The 24,904-nt window shown below is 36.0% G+C and overlaps 1 protein-coding gene across 1 annotated transcript in view; it reads right to left on the reverse strand.

Moving 5' to 3' along the window:
- DOCK4 (dedicator of cytokinesis 4) overlaps nucleotides 1-24,904 on the reverse strand; it is a gene marked incomplete at its 5' end in the record, with an annotated part of 156,630 nt that overhangs the window by 99,638 nt on the left and 32,088 nt on the right. The window contains 4 exons of the mRNA XM_027891849.1: nucleotides 7,430-7,555; nucleotides 20,860-20,948; nucleotides 22,480-22,612; nucleotides 24,502-24,562. Of these exons, the coding sequence (XP_027747650.1) occupies nucleotides 7,430-7,555; nucleotides 20,860-20,948; nucleotides 22,480-22,612; nucleotides 24,502-24,562 (409 nt within the window). The remainder of the gene's footprint in view (nucleotides 1-7,429; nucleotides 7,556-20,859; nucleotides 20,949-22,479; nucleotides 22,613-24,501; nucleotides 24,563-24,904) is intronic.

Below are 24,904 nucleotides of genomic sequence, written 5' to 3' on the forward strand. Positions count from 1 at the left end.
GCTCAATTCAAAAGCAGGTGGCCCTATGTCTGGCTGATGCAGCACTTACCACCAGAATGTAGTCTAAATTTCAACAAGCTACATTACAAGCTGATGATATGTGCAGCAGTCACAACCTGGAGGTTGCAAATCCTCTAAATATAAAAATACATGTGTTTATTAATATATATATTTGGGGGTGGGTCTGGGAAGAAAAGATTAAGTCCTGGAATACTACAGAAATACTGAACTCCTGCTAATCCCTTTCTGGAAGTTGACCTTGATGATTTCATAGATTCATAGAATGATTTGGGTTGGAAGGGAACTTTAAAAGTCATCTAATCCAACTTCTGTGCAATGAACTGGGATATCTTCTACTAGATCAGGTTGCTCAGAGCCCCATCCAATCTGACCTTAAATGTTGCCAGGGATGGGACATCCACACCCTCTCTTGGCAATCTGTGCCAGTGTTTTTACCCTTTTCTAAAAATGCAGGACCTTAGGATGCATCTCATCAGGCCCCATAGACTTATGTATGTTCAGATTCCTTGGGTAGTTTCTCTTCCAGTGGAAGAACTTTGCTCTCTCCAGTCCCTGCCTTGAGATTCATCCACTTGAGAGGTGTCAGAAGAGAGACTGACAATGAAGGCTGAGACAAAAATGTTGTTGAGTGTCTCAGACTTCTTCCTTTCTCATCCGTTGAGAGCAGTTTACCAGTCGTGTTCATCACAGGGATTATGCTTTTCTTGACCTTTCTTTTCTGGCTGAAATACCTTCTTATTCTTTGCATCACCAGCCAATTTCAGCTCCAGCTTTGCCTTGGCCTTCTTGACCCCATCACTGGACAACTTCCTGTCTACACAACTGGACAACATCCCTATACTCTTCCCAGGATACCCGTCCTTACTTCCACTGCCTGTGCATTTCACTCTTGCACTTCAGTGTGACCAGCATATCTTTACTCAGCCATGCCATTCTCTCGCCTTCCCTTTCTGATTTCTTAAACATTAATTTAAAAAAAAATCAATTAAAAAAATTCAAGTTGAGCAATCTGAGATCATTTGTGAAAATTGTAATACAGAAGGATGTTATCTGAGAGAAGGATGTTTTCAAGGAAAGCAGCTCATGAAGACACACAGGCATGCTGCATTTCGCAAAGAATTTCATCACTGTAGGAAGTGAAATTCCATTACTGAAACAGTTTCCTTTTTGCTTCACATTTTAGAAGATACTGAAAGACTGACTGGCTGCTTATCAGGGAACATATTCAGCACATTTTAAAAAAAGGGGCAAATCTCACTGACATGTTTGAAGCTGTCAGTAAAGTGTTTGAGATTTAAAGACTGTGACAACCATCAGTCAGCTGTCCATTCACTGCTTTTCCCTCATAAAGCAATACCTTGACTTCTTCATTATTGTGGCAAAGAACAACCTTCCTATTTGCAAGAAAATTTTGCACAGACTCACAATATTTACTATTTATGGGTAATATTCACACAGGACTCAAGAATAAGAAAACGCTGTACTTGGTGCTTAAATAAATACATGCAAAGAAAAGGTCTGAGATTGGGATACTTAACAAAAACTTATTTGGGGCAGGGTGTATGTTTACATCTAAGTATATGACAGGGCATGGGCAGGAAAAAATAAGACCCTTTCTCTATATTTATATACTGGTAGCTAGTTTATATATTATCTTTTATATTCTTGTTTACATAGGGGAAACATTAAAACAACTCTGCATGTGTTAGGATTTTGAGGGCGCTGGTGACTTGGGTAACATTATTGCCATTTTGCTGTTAAATTAAATAAGCCAGGCATTTAAATCAAGGAAAAATATTAATAAACTGATTCTGTTGGTAACTTTTCTCAGTTACCAGTTTTCTTTTCTTTTTAACACGGAGATGGAAAACAAGTTGTTTTAAACAAGTGGGGAATAAAAGACTTAAAAGCCTTTTTAATGGAAAACTTTGACCTGTTGACTTTGTATAGATATAAATAAAGAAAATATTTCCAATAGAATTTTGAAAGACCAGTTATTTTTACAGAGCTAAAGAATTCACTTGTTAGTTTGCTTGTGCTCCTTATCTGGTTTATTGAAGAAAGACTTCCAAGCCATACTATCCTTATATACACATCCCATGCATCACTACTATTTATTCTATACTCAATAGAAATCCATCTTATTCTTCCAAACACTGTAAACTGCAGAGGACCCTTTTTCCCATTCTCCACTTTCAGATATTTTAAATTAAGGGAAGTCCAGTTAAATTCTGGTTTGTCTTCCCTTTCCATTGTTTTCTTCTATTTTTACTAAGGAACCAAGAAAATAAGACAGAGGAGATGGAAAGGACAAGGAAAACAATATACAAGTTCCTTGAAGTTGTCTTACCAAATATGTAGTCACATATTAGTATTTTTGTTTTCCCCAGTAACTTGTAGAAATAATAATTCCTTTGATCAAAGCTTTTAAAAAGCATTAAAATAGGATTTGAAAAGCAGAGGGTATTCCCCATAGTGTACTACAGTTTTGTGAAAGGTCAAAATTCAGGGTGTCTTTACTCCACAATATTGCTTAAACATATTATGTGTAACTAATATATCCAGGCAATATTACTTTCGGTAATTAAAAATACATATTTCTGGGTTCTTGGAAATCAGAAGAGCAAACAGTGGCAGGTGTTAAATTTAGACTGTTTATACTTCACACAGGAGAAAGAAGTTTGGAAAAATTCATTCCACCGCTCAAGGGAGAAAAAGTGTTTAAGTGTGTTAGACATATATTTCTTCTCCTAGAATCAACAGCTCTTTACCAAGTCCAAGCTCACTTGCAGATACAGACACCATGATGAAGAGAACATATTCCACAGTTTTCTTTACATTTTTGCTCTCCAGACTCTTACTCTATGCTTTGAAAGAATGAATACACTTCTAGGAAAAAACCACATAATTGAAAAATGCATGTTATCACAAAGACAGCATTTTGTGAGATCATTTGTATAAAAAGACAAAGATTCTAGTTCTATCTTCATTTTAAAAGCTTCTGAAAATAGTAAGAAAGGTGAGTGTGTCTCAGCACATGAAAAGAATAAAAGACCTTTTAATAATTCAGATGAAGGAGTAAATAGTATATTCAGTAGCTTTGAAAGACAGGATTCTGATGAGATTTAACCAGACAGCTTAAGGATATCTAACAAAGTTAAAAGGTGACAAATGTAAAGCAGTGCAAATATGATGGTAAAAAACTTCAGTTACTTTTCTTAAATCAAGCATATGAAAGCTTAATGTAGGAAACTTAAAAGCATAAAAACATCTGGGGCACCTCATTCTATCTGCTGAATGAGCAGAAACTGTAAAAAAAAAACAAACCAACAAAAAAAACCCCAACCAAACATACAAACAAAAAATAAAATATTGAGAAACAAAATATGATTTTTAATCTTGGACAAATAAGACTGAAAGAATGAAAATTCCACTATAGAAATTAAGACTGCAGCTTCACGTAGAGTCTTCAGCAATGCTATGTGTGAAAATTTATGACAGAATTAGAAAAGGACCATAAAACTCTGGGCAAAGGATTACAAGGCAAGACTTTCCCAGTCAAGACTGACTAGCTCAGCTATAGATATCAGCATTAGAGACACTATAAGCTCAGGTACAAGGTAAACAATGGCTAATGTAAAACCATTGCAGCGACTTGTCAGTTCTTCTAATATCATAATATCATAAGAGTTTAATAATTTTGATGGACAGAAATAAATATTAACTCTTATCTTTAACTCAAAGCTTGTGGTGATCAGATCTCAGCAGTGGTAACGGCACCAGTTCTGATCATAAGCTGATAAAAATATGGCTATAACTAAGTGATATAGCCCTATGCAAGTCTTTTGAGATGTCAGCCAACAGGCCAGTTGTTTATACACTGTGGGACATTTTATGGACTATGACATTTTGAGTCAAGTTGCTGTTCTCTATAGGACACCGAGTCTTTAAAAATCAAATCTATGGTTGTTTCAAATAACAACTATCTTATTTTATTACTATAGACATGCTAGAGAAAGCTTGTAGATAAAGTTCCAGGAAGTAAATCTTGGACCTAAATGAATTACTTAGTGAAAAAAGTTTTCCTTTACTACAGGAAAACATGAGAGTACTTTACTTTATGTGCTAGTGTCTCACACTGAATGGATTTTGGCTTTGAATGTAATGAGTAGTTAAGATGACATCTATCAGCAAACTACCAATAATAGACTTAGCATTATTAAGGACAGTATAGCTTACCACACAATAGTTTAGAGTCTGTTTACAACTGGCAGGCATGGCAGGGAGCTATGGCTCCTTCAGTTAAGTCCCTGTACAGACAAACAGCTCTGCAAGGGTTTATTCCAATCCTAAAAACCCCAGACAACACAAACTAGTGATCAGGCTTAATTATGGAATCAGATATCTTCCACAAAGATGCAAAAGAATATATACATGCATGTGTTCTAGAACTGATGTAGCACTGATACAGGTGCCCTAAGTTGAATTTGGAAACAGATTCCATAAGAGTGCACTACATAAAATATTTAAAAAGCTGGGAAAAGTACGTAAGGCAAAAAAAAAAAAAAAACAAAGGCTTTTACATTTCATTCCTATTACATATGTTAATGTACATTGCTCCTCAAAAGTACAATACATTTGTAAATATCAAATGCTAAATTTTATATACTAAGTAACGATGTGGTGGTCTGATTTTTTACGAAACGGTAAACACAGAAACTCAGTGTTCAAGCACAGTTATCCTTTAACGTTGTACAAAGCTTTCTGGGAATTTTGGCTTGTGTATCTGCAGACTACCACACCAGAATGTTGGAATGGACTTTACTAGTGGTCACGTAAAGTCTGCCCTGAAATCCTCATCCAACCCAGAAAATGCATATAGATTAGACTCAGAAGATGACACTTTTACTTCCTGTCCTTATTCTGTTGGCTAGAATAAAGTGAGTTATCTATGTCACAGCCTTTCTGAATCACTGCCATCTACTTTTTTTTTCCAGTCATCTACTTCATTTCCTAAAACACTTGGAGTTCTTCATTAAAAAATTCCAGGGGTCCTGGATAGCGCATTCTGTGGCTTTCCTCTGTCAGGCTGTAGTGACACAAAAAGCATTACTCTATAAAAACATGTATTATTACTGACAACAAAATTCTGGTTTGGCATGTATGCTGATCCTAGTTACTTTTAACAGCATAACCTCCACAGAGAAAAGGATTGATATGACAAAAAATGAAGGTCAGAGAGAGTTTAAATACACTTGAAGAGGAGAGAAACTTAAAACATGGCATTTATAAAATAGATACTGCAGCTTAGCAGCATGAAGTATTTCTTATTGAATAATTCAAGAGAGTCTTGTTCAGAACACTAACCTAAGTGCTAATTAGCCACAGCAACACATTTACTTTTCAACAAAAATACAAAATAAGATCTAATTAATGACCATTTCAAGTGGCAAAAGATGAAGTTCTCTAATTTATCCCTAAAAAAAAAGACACTAGAGGAGAAACAAAATTAAAGAGGAGCTTTAAAATAAAAAAGCATTTTAAAGGCTAGGTTTCTGCAGGCATTTCAGTGCCTAGGGCATACTGCTCTGGCTAGCCCTTAAAACTCATCATCACAAGAGTGAGATGATTATTTCTCTTTAGGAGAAATCCCTTCTATGCCTGTAAACACAGAATAGAAGTTGAAAATTATTTGAACTGAGGTATGCATACAATTGGACTGAGAAAGAAGAATATCAGAACCCATATATTATTTTTTTAACTAAAAAAGGGACTAATTGAGCCTGCACAACTCTTTGAAACTGAGTCGAGAAACTCCTCCACCAGCTGATTACACAGTACTCTGGTATAACATGTTTTTTGCAGTTTAATACATTATTTCTCAACTAGAAAGTGAGGGGATATGAGAGCTATTTATAGAACTTAGAAAATTTGATAACACTGAGAAGGAGGTCACTAAATCATAGATAAATGGAAAACGGATTCTTAATGGGAGTTACAGTGTGCTCAGTAAACCTGCTTCCACTGTTATCAGCCACATTATCTACAACACCCATTTGATTCAAATTACAAATCCAACTGTAATACAACAAACAAACCCTAGCTAATAAGCCATAAAATTTCAGTTGAATGCTTCCATTAAGCATACATATATAAACCAACTTCAAATTAAATGGCACTTGACTCATGCATTTTATTGTTCTAAATATTGCAGTCCCACCAGCAGAGTATTTTCATAGTAATTCTAAAACTGTTTTATTAACTTGTGTTATGTGCATATTTTAAGTGATCAGTAGTGCTGATCAAGAACACAGAAGGACAGATGTTTAATTGGCAGTAAGAACACAAGAGTGAATTCTCAGTTGTCAAGTTTCAGGCAGAAGTTCAAAAGAAATACATGCTTGTAGCTAAAGCTGAGTCTCATTATTGAGTTTGAAATGCCTATTTAAGACCTCCTCGATTAGCGAAGTACTGAAGTTTATTTATCCTTGCCTCAGAACCTTAGTTTACTTCTGATTTAGATCCACAGGAATGAAAAGACAGAGCTTTATATGAAGAAGACAGTCTCTATTAAAAATCCACAAGTCATGAGGATGATTTACACTTGAGAGAGTCAAGACTGTGAGTGTAGACTCAGCTGAAACTGGGATGTGAGCTCCTCCCTGCAACATTTGTCAGCAACAACATAACACCATAATCATGCCAAACTGGTCTGCTTGCAAGTATGCTTTTCCTTTAAAGAGACATTTGTCTTTTAATTTCCACAAACCCATTAAATTTTTTAAAATTTCATTTCAGGAATGGAGCTATAAATAGTTCTACAGTCTTCTTCATGCATTTGCTTCTTCACATTCATACTGATGCAGTCTTTCTACCTTCTTTAGCATCTGTTAAAGTATTTGTGTATTTTGTCATACAAATAAGCAAAATGAAGTCTCTACATCTGTATTATTATCCATTTCCAGTCGTTTTCCAGTATTGGAGGCACAAACCTTGTGAAAACAGAAGCTGTACAGTACCAGCGAAATTCTCTGAGTCTTTATTTAGAAAGCTACCAGCTCCTAAGAACATAATGTTCTGCTGGTTATCTTTTTCCCCTGCATAAAGCTCAGCAGTCTTGCATTCTGACATCTTCACTTCTTTATAGTGAGGTTCCATCTCTCAAAATAGGCTACTATGGCCATATGCCCATTTGACATTGGCATAGTAACTATACAATGTATAATGTAATGTGGCCACTGGGACACAGTTTTCTTCTAACATTATGAAAAAATACTAACATAAAAGTCTCTGGAACTGTTTAAGAAGTTTCAGAATACAGTAGTTATTTGGAAAACAGCTGAAAATCAAGTAATTAATTGCTCATTAGTCCTTTCTTTTACTGCTTATTGAGATATTTTTCTCTTACCAGGCATTATGATATTGGAAAAACCTAGTTTCCTTGTTATAGATACTCCGTGGGTAAATCTGGATGTATACTCTCTCCTAATTTGTTCTATGTCTCCATGAAGTAACTGAAGAGAAACTGCCAGACCTGAGAATGAAGAGAAAAACAATGAAAGATAAGACACTCAAACAGATTATGGACATCACTACTTGATGTCATGAAAACTAGCCATGAAAAAGCATTAGCAAATTATTACTAATGTGTAACTGAGCTATGATGACATATATCAAAATTATCTCAGTAGAGATGGACTGAGGCCTTAACTAAAAAAAGAACTACAAAAAGGTAAATTTAGAGAAATTTCAAACAGTAATATTTGATACCATTTCAATTTTTCACATCCTTCAACACAATCCTGCCTTCACTGATATGCAAGAAAAAGTGCACATAGAATGGTCCCAAACTACGGGTGAAACGCAGAAGTCTCATTACAGTGCATCAATTAACCTGATACAAAGTTATACAATTTATTATTCCAAAATCTGAAGAAACAAATTCTAATAAACCACTATAGCATAGTCAGTATTTTTTACTTAGGAATAGTACTTTCATAATGACTGAAATTACAATCTTTTTTTTCAATATTCTTCAGATTTAATCAATCATACTCTTTCTTATGTTTGCTAGAAAACACGCAAAATGCAAGGGTGGCCATATAATAATTTTCCAATATTTATTCTTCTAGAACCAAGGAAGTATAACTTCATCTACTACATCTGTGGTATACAAATAAATTGCAAAGAGCATACTTCATTACAGCTGAGATTAACACAAACAACAGGCACGCCTTTTGGTTATTTCAAACATAATCACTGAGGCAAGTGTCTTCCCTGACCTTCAACAATACTACAGCATATCATGTATCATGTATCAACACACAGATCATGGAGAAGATAAGAGCAAAGTCTTCATTTATGCTGAACAACTGGAGATAAACAGACAACTCAGAAGAGTCATAACAAACTTGGGATCAAGCTAAAGCAAATAACACGTACACAAAAACTGAACAACAAGGCCATCAGTCCTTTCAGATTTGAAAGAAATTTCCCCTACAACCATGCTACTATTTAACTGAATAAATTTACTTGAAGTTTGATGGTTCCTAAAATCAGAGCTTGAAAAATCTGTACTAAGTACTGCCAGCTCAGGCTACTGCAAATCAGATATCTGATTACCATGACAACTTTTATATTTTTCCTCTTACCTACCTATTATTTTGGCAATTCCAGAGAACACGATACTCTGAGTAAACTTCTCATCAAAAACAGCTCGCCTACACATATCCAACTGGGTACATAAACAAATCTTACAAGGAAAAACCTTAGTGACGTCTATTCTATTTTACGGACTGTATTTAATGCCATGAACATTAATTGTTTTTGTAGGAGAACTTGTTCTGCGGTTAACCAGTGAACAAATCTCAGAAAGTAGTGAAAATCATTATTAGTGTAGATGTGAAAACAAACTGCACTGTGGCTACCTGATGGTACACGAGTTTGGTACAAAGTTATACAGGCAAAATTCAGGTTCTCTTAGACCAAGTGAGAGGTTTTTCACTGCTATATGGGAAGATCGAGGCTGAGTACAGCTCAGTTATAAATATGGATATTTAGCCCACCTCCAATCTTGCTTCTTTTATATTTTAAGAAACTGCTATACATACATATGTATAATCATACCCCATATGCCCCCATTGCACTGTTCCCTTGGAAACCTAAAAAAAAACCTGCTGCAGATCACATCAACCACAACAGCATTAATCAGATATTGTACACTGCCTGGTGTTGAGCAAAGTTATTGTGTTTTCTAAACAAAAGTTGAAGACCCCAAATCAGATTTTATTCAACTACAAAGCTCACAAATTTCCTTGAAGAATTTTATTTAGCTCAAAAACAAGATGTCAAAAAAACCTCATCAGCGGCAAAACTGTTTTAACTTGAGAAAAAAAGCTGTCAAGATTTGAAGTACTTGCTCATGCAAGGCGAGAAAAGATAGTAGAACTCTGCATTTCATGGCATTCATTGTTAGAAAATGAAGAGTCATCTCTATGAATCAAAAAGCATCAAGAAAATCTCTCAGTGAACACACTTGAAACATGGGTTAGTCATTTTACCTATAGTTTAAATACATCTTTGAAATATAAATGGTATGCATTCCCCAGCTCTTTAGAATAATGAAGAACACTGGATTACAGATAACAAAATTACTTAAAAAGGTTATATGCTGTAATGACAGCAGTAAATAGGAAAGAGTGAAAATAAACCAGAATGGAAGCAGGGAAAAGATGCACAAGAAAGGAAGCCTGAAGAAACTCCGAAAAACAAGATTTCAAGTTAACAATTTTGCCACTGAGGATACAATTACCAAACAAAAGGGAATTGACAAGAAGGGAAGTGGAACTGATAAATCCGGTAAGAGTGTTAATGTAAGGAGCACACAGACTTTACACAATCAGTGAAAAGAAGACAATTCCTAGTTAAGGGAATCGGATTGCTCTGTCAGAGCTCCACTAATTTTGCAAGGAAACCAGACTCCCCTGCATTAAGGACCTAAAATCAGAAGAGGTATACTGTTACTGAGCTGTGGTAGCCAAGTTACAGAACAGGTTGTTTGAACTCCCAATGACTTGTCACATTCAGAATGCTGAGATAGGCAAAAGGTATATATTGTACATGAAAAGTCAGGAACTTATTTATAGTCCTAATGAAACCTATAACAGTCTAATCAAAGAGTTACCATTAGTCCATTAACAATGGTACTAACACACTCCAAACCAAATACCACAAAAATGACAAATATACACAATCTTTCCAGTATCTACCCCTTGCTCACCCTTCCACTGACCCTCTGGGTTCATTGGTTTCAACCTGTGTAGGTTGGGTACAGTGACTGAGTTATCAGCATCCCAAATCCTTTACCGTGAGAAGTAAGATGTTGCCTGTTTCTTCCTTCTCTCTTTCTAGGCTCCTCTTGGTCTAATTTTTATGCTTGCTAACGTGCTTTACATCTTATTATTTCTTCACTAGTCTACAACTCCTCATTACATCCTAACTGATCATATATGATGGGTTTTATATATGCCACATACCTGTTATTTCTTCTCTTCCCTTAAAATTTATTTTATTCTGCTCTCAAGGTCACAGTATTTGATGACCAGTAAGTGGCCACTGGTGAGCTGTTCACAGGTCTGAGGCCTCAAGTATCATGCCATGCCACTACTTTCAAGGTGTCAGTTATGGTCACATGTCTTCACTCTTCTATGTTCCATTTTAGTCTAGGGTTATAGACAGTTAACTCTACACAGAGTAACTGCATGTTATAACTATTTATTAAATACAAAGCATACCTACCAAGGTGGGTTACACCACACAACTGCACAAAGCTAAGCTACAGCAAGAGCTATAATACGGCAGATAGAATTTATTATTTTTTCATTAGACATATGCTTCTACAAGTCAGACCAAATCTCCAGGCAGCCTACGACAAGTCCAGCCAGCCAAAGCCAGATACACAATGTGGACCTTGCTGTCAGCTAAACACAAAGCCTGTGGCCAGTTGCAAGCCACAGCAATCCCATATTTATGGGTCTATAAAAATACAATGCACTTGCCAAAGAAAGTAGACACCCATCATGACTGCAGAAACATGCATTTGCAATAAAAGTCCTGAAGGAGAGAATTCTTTACTGTGAGGGTAGCGAGGCACTGGAACAAGCCATCTAGAGAAACTGTGGATGTCCCATTCCTGGAAGTGTTCAAAACCAAGGTGGGGCCCTGGACAATCTGATCTAGTCGGTCACATCCCTGCCAATGGCAAGGGGCCTGGAACTAGATACCTTTAAGGTCCCTTTGAAGTCCCTTCCAACCCAATGCATTCTATGATTCCAAGATTCTTCATCAAAATGTTACCAGAATTTTGCATACCATAACAGGCAGAAGGTCACTGAACTCAATTTACAAAGTGATTAAAGCTATTGCTGTGAAGAAAGGGGTGGAGGGGAAATACTGCTTCTAGAAAGGAGGTTTGATCACTAGACACTAATGAGACAGGGTTAAAGTAGAGAAGGCTTCCAAGGTTAAGGTAGAGAAGGCTTCCAAAGAATTTAGAAAGCAGCCAGTCTGGGAGAGATGAAGAAGACACTCACAGAAAATGAATATAGTCAAAAGAATGCAGAGAAACTCTTTTTATACCCAGAGACAGAAAATAACTCATTAACAATTCTCTTATGGAAACATGACTACCTTTTCTGCCATTTAACAAAGGTAATACCCTATAGTTTTAATTTATTCCACTCTGATGATGTATGTCTACATCAGTTCTTTTTTATCTCTTTTCATATACACAATAAAATTATCTGTCTTAGACAAAATTAGAGCATTTTGTGATGCACAAAGCAAAATAGAAAGCTGCAACATGCCACCATAAACTGCATCTGACTGTGGCTGATACCACCATTACATCACTTTGGATAAATGCTAAGTGTCCTAAACTTCATAACTATGCATTTTCCATTTCTAGAACAGTAGGGGCTAAAACATAACAATAAAAATTATTATCCAGTCTCCGAAGGACTGGCACATTTTCTTTAATTAGGTACATAGCGTAGCTTTGTCCCCTCAGAAAAAATTTCAATTACCTCCCTAATGGTAATTAAAACCTCTTGTGTTAGCTATTATTCTTTATTTACCCCAGTTCTGAAAATACTACTACAATACTCTATATGAAACTGCAAAAAGATCTCCTTTTATTTCTTTTGCAAGCTAACGAAATTTCTCACTATTAACTTATACTGAAATTCAACACAGACTATTTTTATCAATCAGATGAAAGAGAATGCAGAAAATTGACAAGCTGCTGAATAAACATCCCAGATTTTTGTTAGATTTGTCATTTTGCCTTCAAACAGGTTTTGTACTGCATTATTGATTTCTGCATTTAGTTATAACAAAAAGCAACTGTTCATTATGCTTCTAGACCCTTCATTTGCATTTGACCTTCTGGACAGAGGGGAAAGCATTTACATTCAACTTCTATCTACTGGCAGCAGAGAATCCTAGATCATACTAAGAAGAAAATGCCTAGCAGCTGCTCAGGCATCTGAAAAAAAAAATGCCCCAACCCTCAAACAGAATGTTATTCAGCACTGTTTGTATTTCAGGAAAGGTAATAAAATAAGGCATCTGTCCAAATAAAGCTGCTTAAGGGTGTTCAAAGTATTCTGCGGGCATACACACGTTCCCATTTCTGGTAGTGTTTCAAGTGCAAAGGTAAAAAGGTAAAAGAAAAAGGTAAAAACAGTCAATGCTATTGGCAAAAAATGATTTATTGATTTAATGTGATCTCGAACAAACAATTGTATAAATCTTTGCCATGGCAAAATCCATGTAGTAAATCCCACAAATTACAGTCTGGGAAGAAAAGAGATAAAAAAGGAAGGGTAAATTCATTCCTTGACAGTCTTTTTGAAGATTTCATTCTGATTAGTTTGGACCATCAAAGGAAACTCCAAACTCCTCTTTTCCTCAGCTCTAAATTCTGTGTTTTAGCTCAGTAAAAAAAAGAATGCATGAATGCCATTGCAACATTTTGACAACTTTCTTGGAGCTCCTGTACCCACGATTTTTGTCAGAAATGCCTTGAAGTGTGGAAAGTAGGGGTTTTTTGCTTCTTCAAATGGAACATAAACACTTTAATGCAAATGACATTTAACTGTCACAGAAAAACTGGCTTGGAATTTCTTTACAGGGTAGATGGTAGAGTTTTAAATATTTCTTGCCAGAATCACCATAGGACAAAGGATAAAGGACCAAAAGGCTAAATTACTATTATAAGCACCTAGTCTGACCTCCACATACAGACAGTAAAGGCTTGAGAAATAATTGCTTCCATTCTTACCTTATTAAGCCCATTGTTGCCCTTTACTATTAACAATATGCATGGCATGTTAACACCCATTTCCACACTACATTGTTAGATTGCAAAGGTGAACCATCTCGAGCAAAAATTTTTAAAACTACATTTTTGCCTACTGTTCTGTTACCTACAACATTAAGGAGTGCACAAAATACACATTTTTACATTATGTAGCCTCACCTAGGAATTTCTGGGTTTAAATTGGGTGCCATTTCAATCACGTGCAGAAATAGCATGGCCAGCAGGACCAGGGCAGGGATCCACCCCCAGTACTCAGCACTGGTGGGGCTGCACCTTAAATCCTGTGTTCAGTTTTGGGCTCCTCACTACAAGAAATACATTGAGGTATTGGAGCATGTCCAGAGAAGGGCAACAAAACTGGTGAGGGGTCTGGAGTAAAATTTTTATGATGACCAGCTGAGGGAACTGGGGTTGTTTAGTCTGGAAATGAGGAAGCTCAGAGGAGACTTTACTGGTCTCTAAAACTACCTGAAAGGAGGTTGCAGTGAGGTGGGGGAGGGTGTCCACTCTCAAGGTTATAAGTGATAAGAGCAAATTGCCTCCACTTCTACCAGGGAAGGCTTAGACTGGATATTAGGAAAAAAGTCTTCATGGAAAGGGTTGTCAAGCATTAGAAAGGGTTGCCCAGAGAAGTGCTTGAGTCATCATGCCTGGAGATACCTAAAAGAGGCATAGATGTGGCACCTAGGGACAGGGTTTAGTGGTGGACTTGGTAGTGCTGGGTTAACGGTTGGCCCCAATGATCTTAAAGGTCTGTCCCAACCTATATGATTCTATGATCCTATAATTGCAATACTGAGATGAAAAACAAGTCATAGCTTCTACTGGATATAAAATCTCTCTGACAGTATCACAATGGCACGTTTTTCATTCTTCTCTAAAAACAAAGTTTTTAGCAATACCCAAGAGAACAATACGAATTTAATTTTATTGGAGTCCTTATCTTCAGCCATGCTACAAGTCATGCTTTATGAAGAACACTTGCAGATAACTACAATAAAAATCTACCTTGAACTTGCTTTTGAAGTCCTTATTGTAAAGACAGAACATTCACAAGCAACAACAAAAGCTTAAACTGCTGTAAATCTGACTGGTCTATAAGTCTGCCACCTTTAAAGATTATTTTATTTTCTCAAAAATTCCATAATCAATATTACATGCTAGATTAGGCTACCCATGAGTTTGGGAAAAGGGTTTTAGGGAAGATTGCTGAACATCATCCATCTTGTAAAAAGTACCTGAAAATGTAAAGTTCTACAAATCCTTGTCTAAAAACCTGTTCTAAAACTGGCTTTTTTATATGTTGAGGTTGTCTTTCAGAGCCAAATAGTGTCAGAACAACAATTTATGTGCAAAATTCTCTAAATGTTTAATCTTCCAGCTTTAGCCTTTGTTGAGAACAAAAAGGAATGCCTTAATTCCTTGTGTACTTAGTGATGCATATATAAGCACTATTCTTATTCTAAATGTATTTCAAATAGCAGCCTTCAGTGACAACTAATTCTTAAACACATCAAACTGGAATACACATAATCTTCTTGTCACAAAACGTAACAAAGATTAAAACTGACAGATTTATAAATTGTCCTAGAACTACAGTAATTAAACAAACGTACTTCCTGTTTAAATATTAGTGATGTGTAGATAAAAAATACATTTCAAAGCACCACTGACATCTGAGAACCCTGCTGATAAAATACAAACATCAGAAAACTTTTCTGTGATTAATTATATGCTCAGGAATAACCTAAAAGTTAGGTACTTCATTCTGTTTTATCTTCACTGTCAAGTATATGTTACTACTCCTGCTATCATTCCTCCTCTTTTTCTCCCAGTCATTGCTCCAGTCAATTGTCCACTGTGAGCCTGTGCTTTCTTTTTGTGGCTAGAACCCATAGCTGCTCCCAGCAGGGAATGCACATTTTGTTTCCCATCCAACATTTCTTGCACTGATTCACAGGAAAAAAAGCTCTTCTTGCAAAAACTCTGAGTATGGTAATGCTGTGAACTGCTGGGGTAGCATCATACACACACAGTCACGCAACTTCTGGTATCTAGAAAATACTTTAAAGTTCCCATAGCTGTGCTCCTAGAAATATTGTACTCTAAACTTAGACTGAGCTATCAATTCCCTGTTTTATTCAAACTCTTGCATTTTTCATCTTACCAAGTGTGAAAAAATTATGCTACTTGGTTAAGAGGCCTCTGCAGTTTCTCTACTGACAGGTAAATAGTGACCCTAATAGGCTTCCTCCTCCTAATCAAGGAATTTGTAAGCCAAACTTCACTTTGAAATACGAGATCAAAGTATATCTTTCTTTAAATTTCTCAGTGTTCAACAGTAACCATGGAGAAATTCTATTATTAGAGCACCAAGCAGCTGCTGAATGAAGGTAAATAGGCATGAGAAGGCATATAATGCCCCAAAGCACATACCACTGTTTCTATCCAACTGTCTCCATTGCCATACTTATTTCAGAACTTGAATCTTGTCAGATGAGTTCATGCACTGGGCTAGTCTACCTTACTTTGGATTTGTTGAAATAAAATGACAGCAGTGTAATGAAATTTGCCTTTGAGTGAGCAACCTCCCTGAACTTCAAAAAAGTTAGATCTCACTTTGAAGTTGGTTCCACTTTGAGCTGGTGTTGGACCACGTAACCTCCTGAGGACCCTTCCAGACTAACTTACTGTTAGTAATGACCTGATGAATAACTTTCCACCTTAAGATGACAGATTGTCTTATGTCATGATGGTATTCTTAGCAAACATCTGACAACACACAGGATTCAAGTCCCCCATGCTTCAATCAGGGCACTGTGCTGTTGCCCATTTATTGACCAGTCTCCTTTTGTTAGGCAGCATCACCTTGGATAAACCTCTGCCTGCAGATTTTTGCACAAGTACATGGAAACAAGTTTGAATTTAATGCAGGCAGTAAACTATTAATTTGAAAAAGTAAATTGTGCATCCTTCTAAAGAAAGAAATTAACAGTTTGTGGCTTACAGACTTAAGACAATCTTTTACAAATCAAATCACAACCTGGATTTGTGTTAAAAACAGTCTCCCTTTTCAGGTCTTGCCTTCACCATATTTAAAAATTCATGATCCTGCGAACTTACAGATACAATATAGTAATTTCTGACTTTATTCTTTTTATGACCTAAACTGAATGCATGAGGGTATCATTTATGTAGATTTTTCAAGAGATGCATTTTGACCCCTTACACAACAGCTAAAAAATTAATGCTGCTGTATTTAAAAAAAAAAAAAAAAAGAAATCATGCTCAAGCCAAGAGTGGTAAGAGAAATCCAACCCCTTTGAATGTGTTTCCTCTAAAGCTTTAGGCACTCCCATCCATTAATGTATAATTAACAGTGTTTCCAGTGGAGTTGCAAACTAAATTTGGCATTGCTACCAGAGGATACACCACACTGAGAAGCTCAGTAAACATGTAATTAGGTCACATTACTCCTGTCCAGTTCATCAGAACATTCCAAGATAATGACACAGGAAAAGACTTTCCCACTACATTAGCTATTTTTGTGGAATCCACACAAGAATTCAAAGCCACATAGTAGCTAGATATGTTTATAATTTCTTACATCAGTAATTTAATCTCTATAAGATTTGAAAGAATTTTCACCTCCTTTGCAGTAACAACTGAAAATCACATGTATCCTTGTATCAGCTCTCAAGAATTACTGCATCAGGTATATGCAGTTTTTCAAGATTTGCAATAAGAAAATGTAAATCAGAGGTTACACATGAGACTACTAGGAGCCTAAAGTAAAAAGCAGAGAAAAACAGAATGTCTTGCATCCCCCTAAAACTAAGCTATAGTCTTTCTTCTCAAAGGAACATGAAGCAAAAGAAATTTTCAGTGCATTTTTCACTGATTTTTAAATACTATTTTTATAAGGTAACTCACTGTAGGGAATATTCACATGTAACATGAGACTCAGGTTTAAATTCCTTCTCTATAGGATTTGCTAAGAGGACACATGAATACAGATCACACTCAAAAAAATCACACACTACTTGGTAGGCTTTAGAGCCACTTCAACTTTCCCCATGGTATAATGAATATTTTCAGATCATATACAAAGTTGAATAGTTCCTGAAGGGAAGTCGGAGAAGCCAAGCAATTAGCATGCTCATCTGGGACATGTGAGACAGTCTGAAATTCCTTTTCCAAATCAGAATCTCTGGTCCTACAGATACAAAAATAGAAATGTGCTATTTTCCTCACAAGACTGATGTAATTAGGTGTGATTTCTAGGCAGGAATATTAATTTTTCCACTGCTTTTTGCATTTTAAAACAAAGCAACTAGCTTCTAATTCTAAGAAAAAAATATTATAGGAAAAATACATTTTATAGCCAGCTCTGCTCCAGATATTACTGAAACCCGTTTTGTGTAATAATTACAAAATCACCTACATCTAGTAGTATTTATCCTACAAATACTACAAACTCAGTGTAAGAAATAACAGTGCTACTAAATGCAGCAGACTACAATTTGGCCTTTGTAGTAACAGTTCGATCTCCTACACCAGGCAACCAGGTGTTTTCCAGTAAGCCGATATCTCACACCAGCTGCAAAGACTAGTGGTGAATGGTAATTGCACCCACTCCCTGATACTCCAGTCTCTGTTAGATTGGAAGCTCGTGTGGAAAACATTCCAGTTCCCACCTCAGCAAAGAATACTAAATTATCCTCAAGACTTAGTCCCTTCCATTCCTGCACCACTGAGAAGAGGAAAAGGGACAAACATCTGTCCCCTGCTCCTTTCTGGGCTTTATTAAGAAGTGACAGTGATTTGATCCTTTTAAGACTCAAGCTGAGAATAAGATGCAAGAGGATTCTGTACTTAAGAACTGTCATGAGTTGAAGTAGAAAAAGTAGTTTTGGGGCAGTAGGGGTTTGAGTGCTAAATACAAATGTTATAGTCTGTCATTATGTGTTCTACATGCAAGATACCCAAAGTACGTTTTGAGTTCCATTTTAGTTTGACACAGAAAACTAGAAGAATTTAATTTTTTTCCTGAAGAATATTATGAACTATCTCATAAATTATTTCAGTAGTGAAACGCAACAACATGTGGAAACTAAAGACTTTGTGTAAAATCTCCCGAGCTGAAAAGAAACTGTACAGGACAGAATATGAAGAGGGAACAAGCCTAGAGGATAGACTATAGTCTGAAGCATCTTCGCTGTTGTTTGTTTACTGTGTTTCTTTTCCTAAGTATTTTCTAAGTCTTTTCAAGGTGATTTTAAAAGGGCAAGTGCGATATAAGCCAAAAATTCAAGATTTCCTACATTTGTCTCATACCTACAACAGCTCCTAAGGGAGACAAAAGACATGTCTCCTGTAATGCAAGGTTTTCTCCTTTTCTGACAAGGTGGTAAACAAAGCTAATGAGGCTTCAGAACCAGTCACTCAATACTATTACAAAAAAAGACAGCAAATGCAAAATAAAAAGTAGTGTAACAACAATAATTTCCATGAGGTGTCAGCAGAAGTATCTGAACATATTGCTAAAGCCTTGCGGAGCTTTTTCAGGCTGTTAAGGAGTCGCAGAAAAATGAATTTCACGCGTGCAATATAAATAACCTTTCATAATTCATCTTTTAGTTGCTCAGTGAGTGATATCACCACTCACTTCCTCTTTCCCTTTCCAGTCTTCACATGCACTACTGGAATTTCTGTGCTGCTCTTCCCTCACCCTTACAGGCCTTTTCAAAATGTTACTGATCATCCGTCTGCTAAGTTTAGTTTCCAGCCCCCTGCAACCTGGAAAAAAAATCATGTCCCACAGGTCTTTCATGTTGAACATTGTCGTGAGAGAAAAATAGGATAAGTAATGTATCACAGTGTAAGCACGTACTGCATGGACAGTCAGAATGATCCAAGAGGAAGTTTGTTCTTCATTAATACGATTAACATATTTAAGAAGCCCAATACTATACTTAGTTGGTAACGTGCCCTTCTATTTTCTCTACATGATTTTTATATTTATCGTCCAATAAGACTCATGATATTCTAAAACTTAAATATATATATATATATATATATATATAGGATCAGAAATGGTTAAATATATAACTTCAGTCTTGATAAATAACATAAGCTTTTATGTGCCTCTTGGTTATCCACTAAAGATTGTTAAACATACATTTTTCAAGATAAACATTATGAATGAAATCAGGTAAAGAAGCATGAAGTCTACTACATGAAAGGGATTACAAATACAGCACACTGGAACCTGGAAAATGAGATTTTTCTATATTCATATTTCAACTAATTAACATTTAACAGGGACAAAACAATATCTGAATACAAGGACAATAGACTTATAAGCCTCCACTTCAGGTTTCATTTGAAGTTTGACTCCATGTTTGGATGACAGAATTGAGAAAAAGTTAGAAAGTTGATATCGAAAAAGAAAATAAGAAAAACTGTAAATTCAGCATCTCCTATGGGCCAAACCACCATCTCATAATAGCAAAGGTCAGTTGTATCCCATTCCTTGAGTCTCACACACAAACTTATTTCGATGACAGTTTCAGAAACATAAGAGCTGATTCCGGAAAACTATTGGTAAGTTCCTAAATAATGACCTGCATCTTGCTCAGCTGCAATGCAAAGCTACCAGAAGGAATGCAGATCATACTGATAGATCCCAGTTATTTTTTTTTTTTTAAGTTTAATATTTGATTGTCCTGGGTTTGGCCAGGACAGAATTAATTTTTCTCCAGTAGCCGTAAGGGGATGGGGTATGGAGAAGTGTGGGTGTGTCTAGGTTGCTATTCTATACCACCACATGTCACAAGTAAGAGACTCTCACTTCCATGAGCTTTTGGGTCAGGGTGGGAGGGGGAAACCTGTCTGCCATTGTTCTTTGTCATCTGGGGTCCTCGGTGACATCCTCTTTTGTACACTGTTGTCATTAATATTCTTGTCTTTACTGTTTATTTCCCATATCTCATTGCTGTTTCTAGTAAATTGTTCTTATCTCAACCTATAATCTCTGCCTTTTGCCTCTCTCACTGGAGGGGAGGAGTGGGCCATGGTTTTCTTTTTAGTGGGAGTACTAAATACCATTCCTAAACCATGACAATAATGTCACTGGCAAATTTTTTATTCCTGATGAAAATGTGAAGCAGAAATGTCAAGCAATATGGATCAATAATTTGATCAGCCCCATGTGAACAGAACTCCAGCAAACTGTAGTTCCTCAGAACAGAATAAAAGTTTATATTACATAGTTCTTTGAAGAAAATTCAGTGACATTTTTTTCTTACATGTGCACATGAACAGCACTGTTGTACGTTTTCATCTGACTATTTTATGTTTCTTTCATATGCATTAATCCTTCCAAAATAGAGTTACTTCATTTGCAAACTAAGAAACCCCTAAGAATGCAAACAGAAAGGTGGCTAATTACTCACCTGCATTGGAGCCTGTCAAATTGTAACGTGCATTCAGCTTTTTAATGATATTTTCATGGATCTGATACCAGTCACTCTCCGTGTTGCACCTAGAAAAATTATAACTTTCTTAATTCTGAAATGGGAACACACATTTATCAAATCAGCTTCACAACATATCCCTAAATAAATCCTCTTTAGTTCATGAAACAAAAATGCAATAGGAGCTAACAAAGCCCCATGAAACTGCCTGTCCCAATGGAAAAAGTAAGAGTGCTCTTATCATTTGAGAAAGGCACCATGAAATACTTGCTTCATGTAAGGATGGGAGAAAGATAGGAGCAATTACGCTGAGCAACTCAGCCGTGACCAAGTTCATTTCTGTATAGATCTATCCTTAAGGGCTAAACTGTATCTTGTGACACTCAGTGGGAAACACAGGACTCAGAGCTGATCTTAGACAGAAAATTCTGTGTTGTACACTTTGAATTTATTTAAAATAGGTTGTGATCTTCAGGAGGTAGTCAATGAAAGAGCAAATGACATTTCAGTTTACATTTAGGAAATTGCTGGTTTTCCATACAGAAAACCTGACGATGTTCTAATGATCACTCTTCAAAGTTTAGACTGAAATTAGCCTTAGCACCAAATATGGTCTTAAGTGATATATCTTCCATTGTTTTTGTTATTTCAAAACAAATTGACAAAATTAAACAAACAAAACATCCCACAAAAACAAACAAACAAAAAAAAAACCCAAAACCAAAAACAAAAAAATTTTTAACCAACAGTGAACATTTATCTGACTTCAGTGTCCCAGGAGTCTAAATAAGAGCCAGCCCACATTTTACACTATACTGCTTTGCTGCAGCACTGATTCCAGGAGTTCTAATTCAACACAGATACAGAAGAAAGGAGAAAGGCTGCCTGAAAGAATTCCAAACCTTCAAGATTTGAGTGCTAAGTTTGTGAGGGGCAGAACTTTCTCATGTGCATGACAATACATATCCCTGATATATGCACTGAGAATAGACCACTCCACAAAACAGTTTTTATTATAATGTCCAAGATCATCAGGAAATGACATGCATTGTGTTGCTATTAGAAAATTGAACTTTCTTACAATTACTATAGCCAAAATCTACTATTTAACCAACCATTCATTTTTAAATCTACCTTTGATTTTTTTCATTCTCCAAAACAAAATGTCTTTTATACCTTTGTTATTCCCATTATATAATTGCTTAATTTCACAAAAAGATACTCTGCCTGCTTTTTTCTTTAGTTAAAAAGTACTTCCACTAGCTGCCTAGGAAGCACAAAGCATTTAAACAAGTCCTAAAAGCACTTTATGTTAACATAAAAAAGAAAGCTCCAGAAGGATGTGAAAAATGCTGAAACATACACAAATATCTAAAAGGATGTAACCTTTATCTTTAATATTATCCCACTTTATAAACACATCTGTAGAACTAGCCAAAATTGCCACACTGTGACCAAATAAGAAAAATTAGCTACTACTACATGTGTTTGGAATAGAAGGGAGCTATAGCTATAGCTCACACTGCACTTAGCACCACTGATTCTGATGCAGACTGCCTCAAAGGTACTTCCAAAAATTAAGAAAAAAGCACTACTTACATATAGACTTTCAAGACAAGGTCGTCCTTTGAATCTCCTGCCAGCAAATCTGCAATACTGAGGACTGCACAGCCAAAGGGCCGTCTATACTGCACATTGCAGGCATTTTTCTTTTCTCCAGCTCCCATTCGCCCTGCCAAACAAAACACATATTTGATGCGTAATCCATGGAACCGTCTCTCTTCAAACCACAGAAGCGAGGCAGCAAGCAATCCAGCTCAGCATCTAAGCAGCCAATGCCAAGTGTATGCACTGGGAACCCGGTCCATCTTTATACTGCATTCATACAAATTCATACCAATGGTACAGGAAGTCCACCACGTATGTCGTGATCTTTTGAATGGTCTTAGATCAGACATTCTGCTCATCCTCTCATGACCTCCATTCAACAAACAATACTTTCTGAAACCCAGTGATAGCAAGCTCATGACACTACCAAGTTAAATGTAGAGTTCGGACATGACAGACTGTTCAATATTTGCTGTCTGGGAAGAATTATTTTACTGTGATTGTTGTTACATGTGAGACGTATTGTGATTGAGCCATTAGAAACTAGTATTCAAACGCTGTTCTCAAATAGGCAACTAGCAAGAAATGGAATAATTGACCAGCTGAAGAAAAATCAGGTAGAGATGAAACACAGGGAAAAAAGATGACAAAGGGCTGAAGAACAAATTATGATAAAGAAAGAAAGAAGACAGTCATTGGAAAGAGATTTGAAACAAATATTTTTCCTAGTCTTTTCTATTTGATTTAAATACAATTGATCAATCTCCTCAGTGCGTTCCTGGCATTTGAAACTGCCATCTTTCTAGGCATTTTATTCAATTGTGCTCTGGCAGCTATGTATCTTTCCCATCAAATCTTAATTTCTGACAAAAAAACCCTATGGCTGCAGTTGCTGCAGGGCAATGTCTCCTCCAAATATCCTATGCATCACACCAGCTTGAAGAGTAATTGTTCATTTTCACACTATGCAGCATATAAATGTTATTTTAACTTTTTAATATTTCATTCATTTATAAATTTGACTGAGAATATATTTGAAAACTATATAACCAGAAAAATTCTACTCACTGCTGTTTTTTAAAACATTTATTCTTAACAAATATACTTACATCAGAGTTTACCATATCTTTTTTGAATCCTTGCCAATAAAAACAAACCACAATATTTTGAGGAAATACGAAACCACTATGAAAATTCAAGGAAAAATTATTCCTCAAAGCTGTAAAATAACATTAACTTTGTAACAAGTTGTTTCTGAACTCAGCACAAGTTAGAGTGACCTATATTTCAAACCTAAATATCTTTCAAAAATAGGAAGAGACGTTTTATTTAGTACTGCCCTGATGCAACTAGAGACAGTTTATAAAGAAAACAATATATCTAAGAGGTCAGAAGTAGACCCAAAGATTATTGTTTCACATCAGAACAGCCCAGAGGATAACTTCCTAAAATAAATACCTAACACAAATGTACACTTTTCTTCTCCTCCACTTTGTTCTAGAGGACTTGATATCTGTCTATAGCATCAGGGATTAAAATTATTATGAAACATTGTCCATTTCTTTCCCTCTCCTCCTTTTTAAAGAGGTCAGGCAGAAGACAAAATTCATCTGAACCATTTCAGATTTACTTCAGCTACTATATATTAATTAGGTACATTAAAAGTCTGGGCAAATTTTTCTTTGAACAAAGGATGCTTGAAATTACAGTTGGGAACAAAAATGGACTTAATGACAAGTCCATCATCTTAACACAATTCATATTTGACACTTTAATTTTGTTTTTTTGATTGTAATAAAGTATTCTGCATCTAAACTCAGTTAGCAGTACACTTTAGAAATACTATAAGACAATGCTGAGAAATCCAAAGCAATTTTTCTATCTAAGCCCAGGCATTTTCTTTTCCAAAAAATTATTCAAAGGTCTAGCTAATACAACAAATCCCAAAGCTGACTCCAAGCAGTTTTCGTCTATTTACTGTCATATGTCTAACAAATAGAAGATTATACCTACCTATTCGGATAATGTGCACAGTGATATAGATGTCCTTCCTGAGTTCACTGCTACCCAAATCCTGCATAAGATCAGAACCTCATTATTTGACTCCCAATTAAAATGCGACATTTTAAAGAGATCTGTACACACTGCTTTCACTGCCAGTGAAAGTGATAAATGAACAGTGAGTTCATTTATACAGCATTAACAAATTATCCCTTCAACACTTTAAATTGGTGGTCATGCACTCAAAATGACTGTGCTAAAATATCATGATTAGAATTTGCTGCAATATGGCAAAATCAGTAGAAGGACACAAGAGACTTGCTGTGTGCTTTGAACAGCAGCAACACATTTCTGCAATTCCAAATATTCCAAAAGTACAGAGAGTGCTGCACAAACAACTATTTGGATGTAAAAA

This window comes from Empidonax traillii, unplaced genomic scaffold (assembly GCF_003031625.1).
Source record: "Empidonax traillii isolate 1590-97213 ecotype Southwest subspecies unplaced genomic scaffold, ASM303162v1 scaffold332:size1087224, whole genome shotgun sequence".
Classification (NCBI taxonomy): domain Eukaryota; kingdom Metazoa; phylum Chordata; class Aves; order Passeriformes; family Tyrannidae; genus Empidonax; species Empidonax traillii.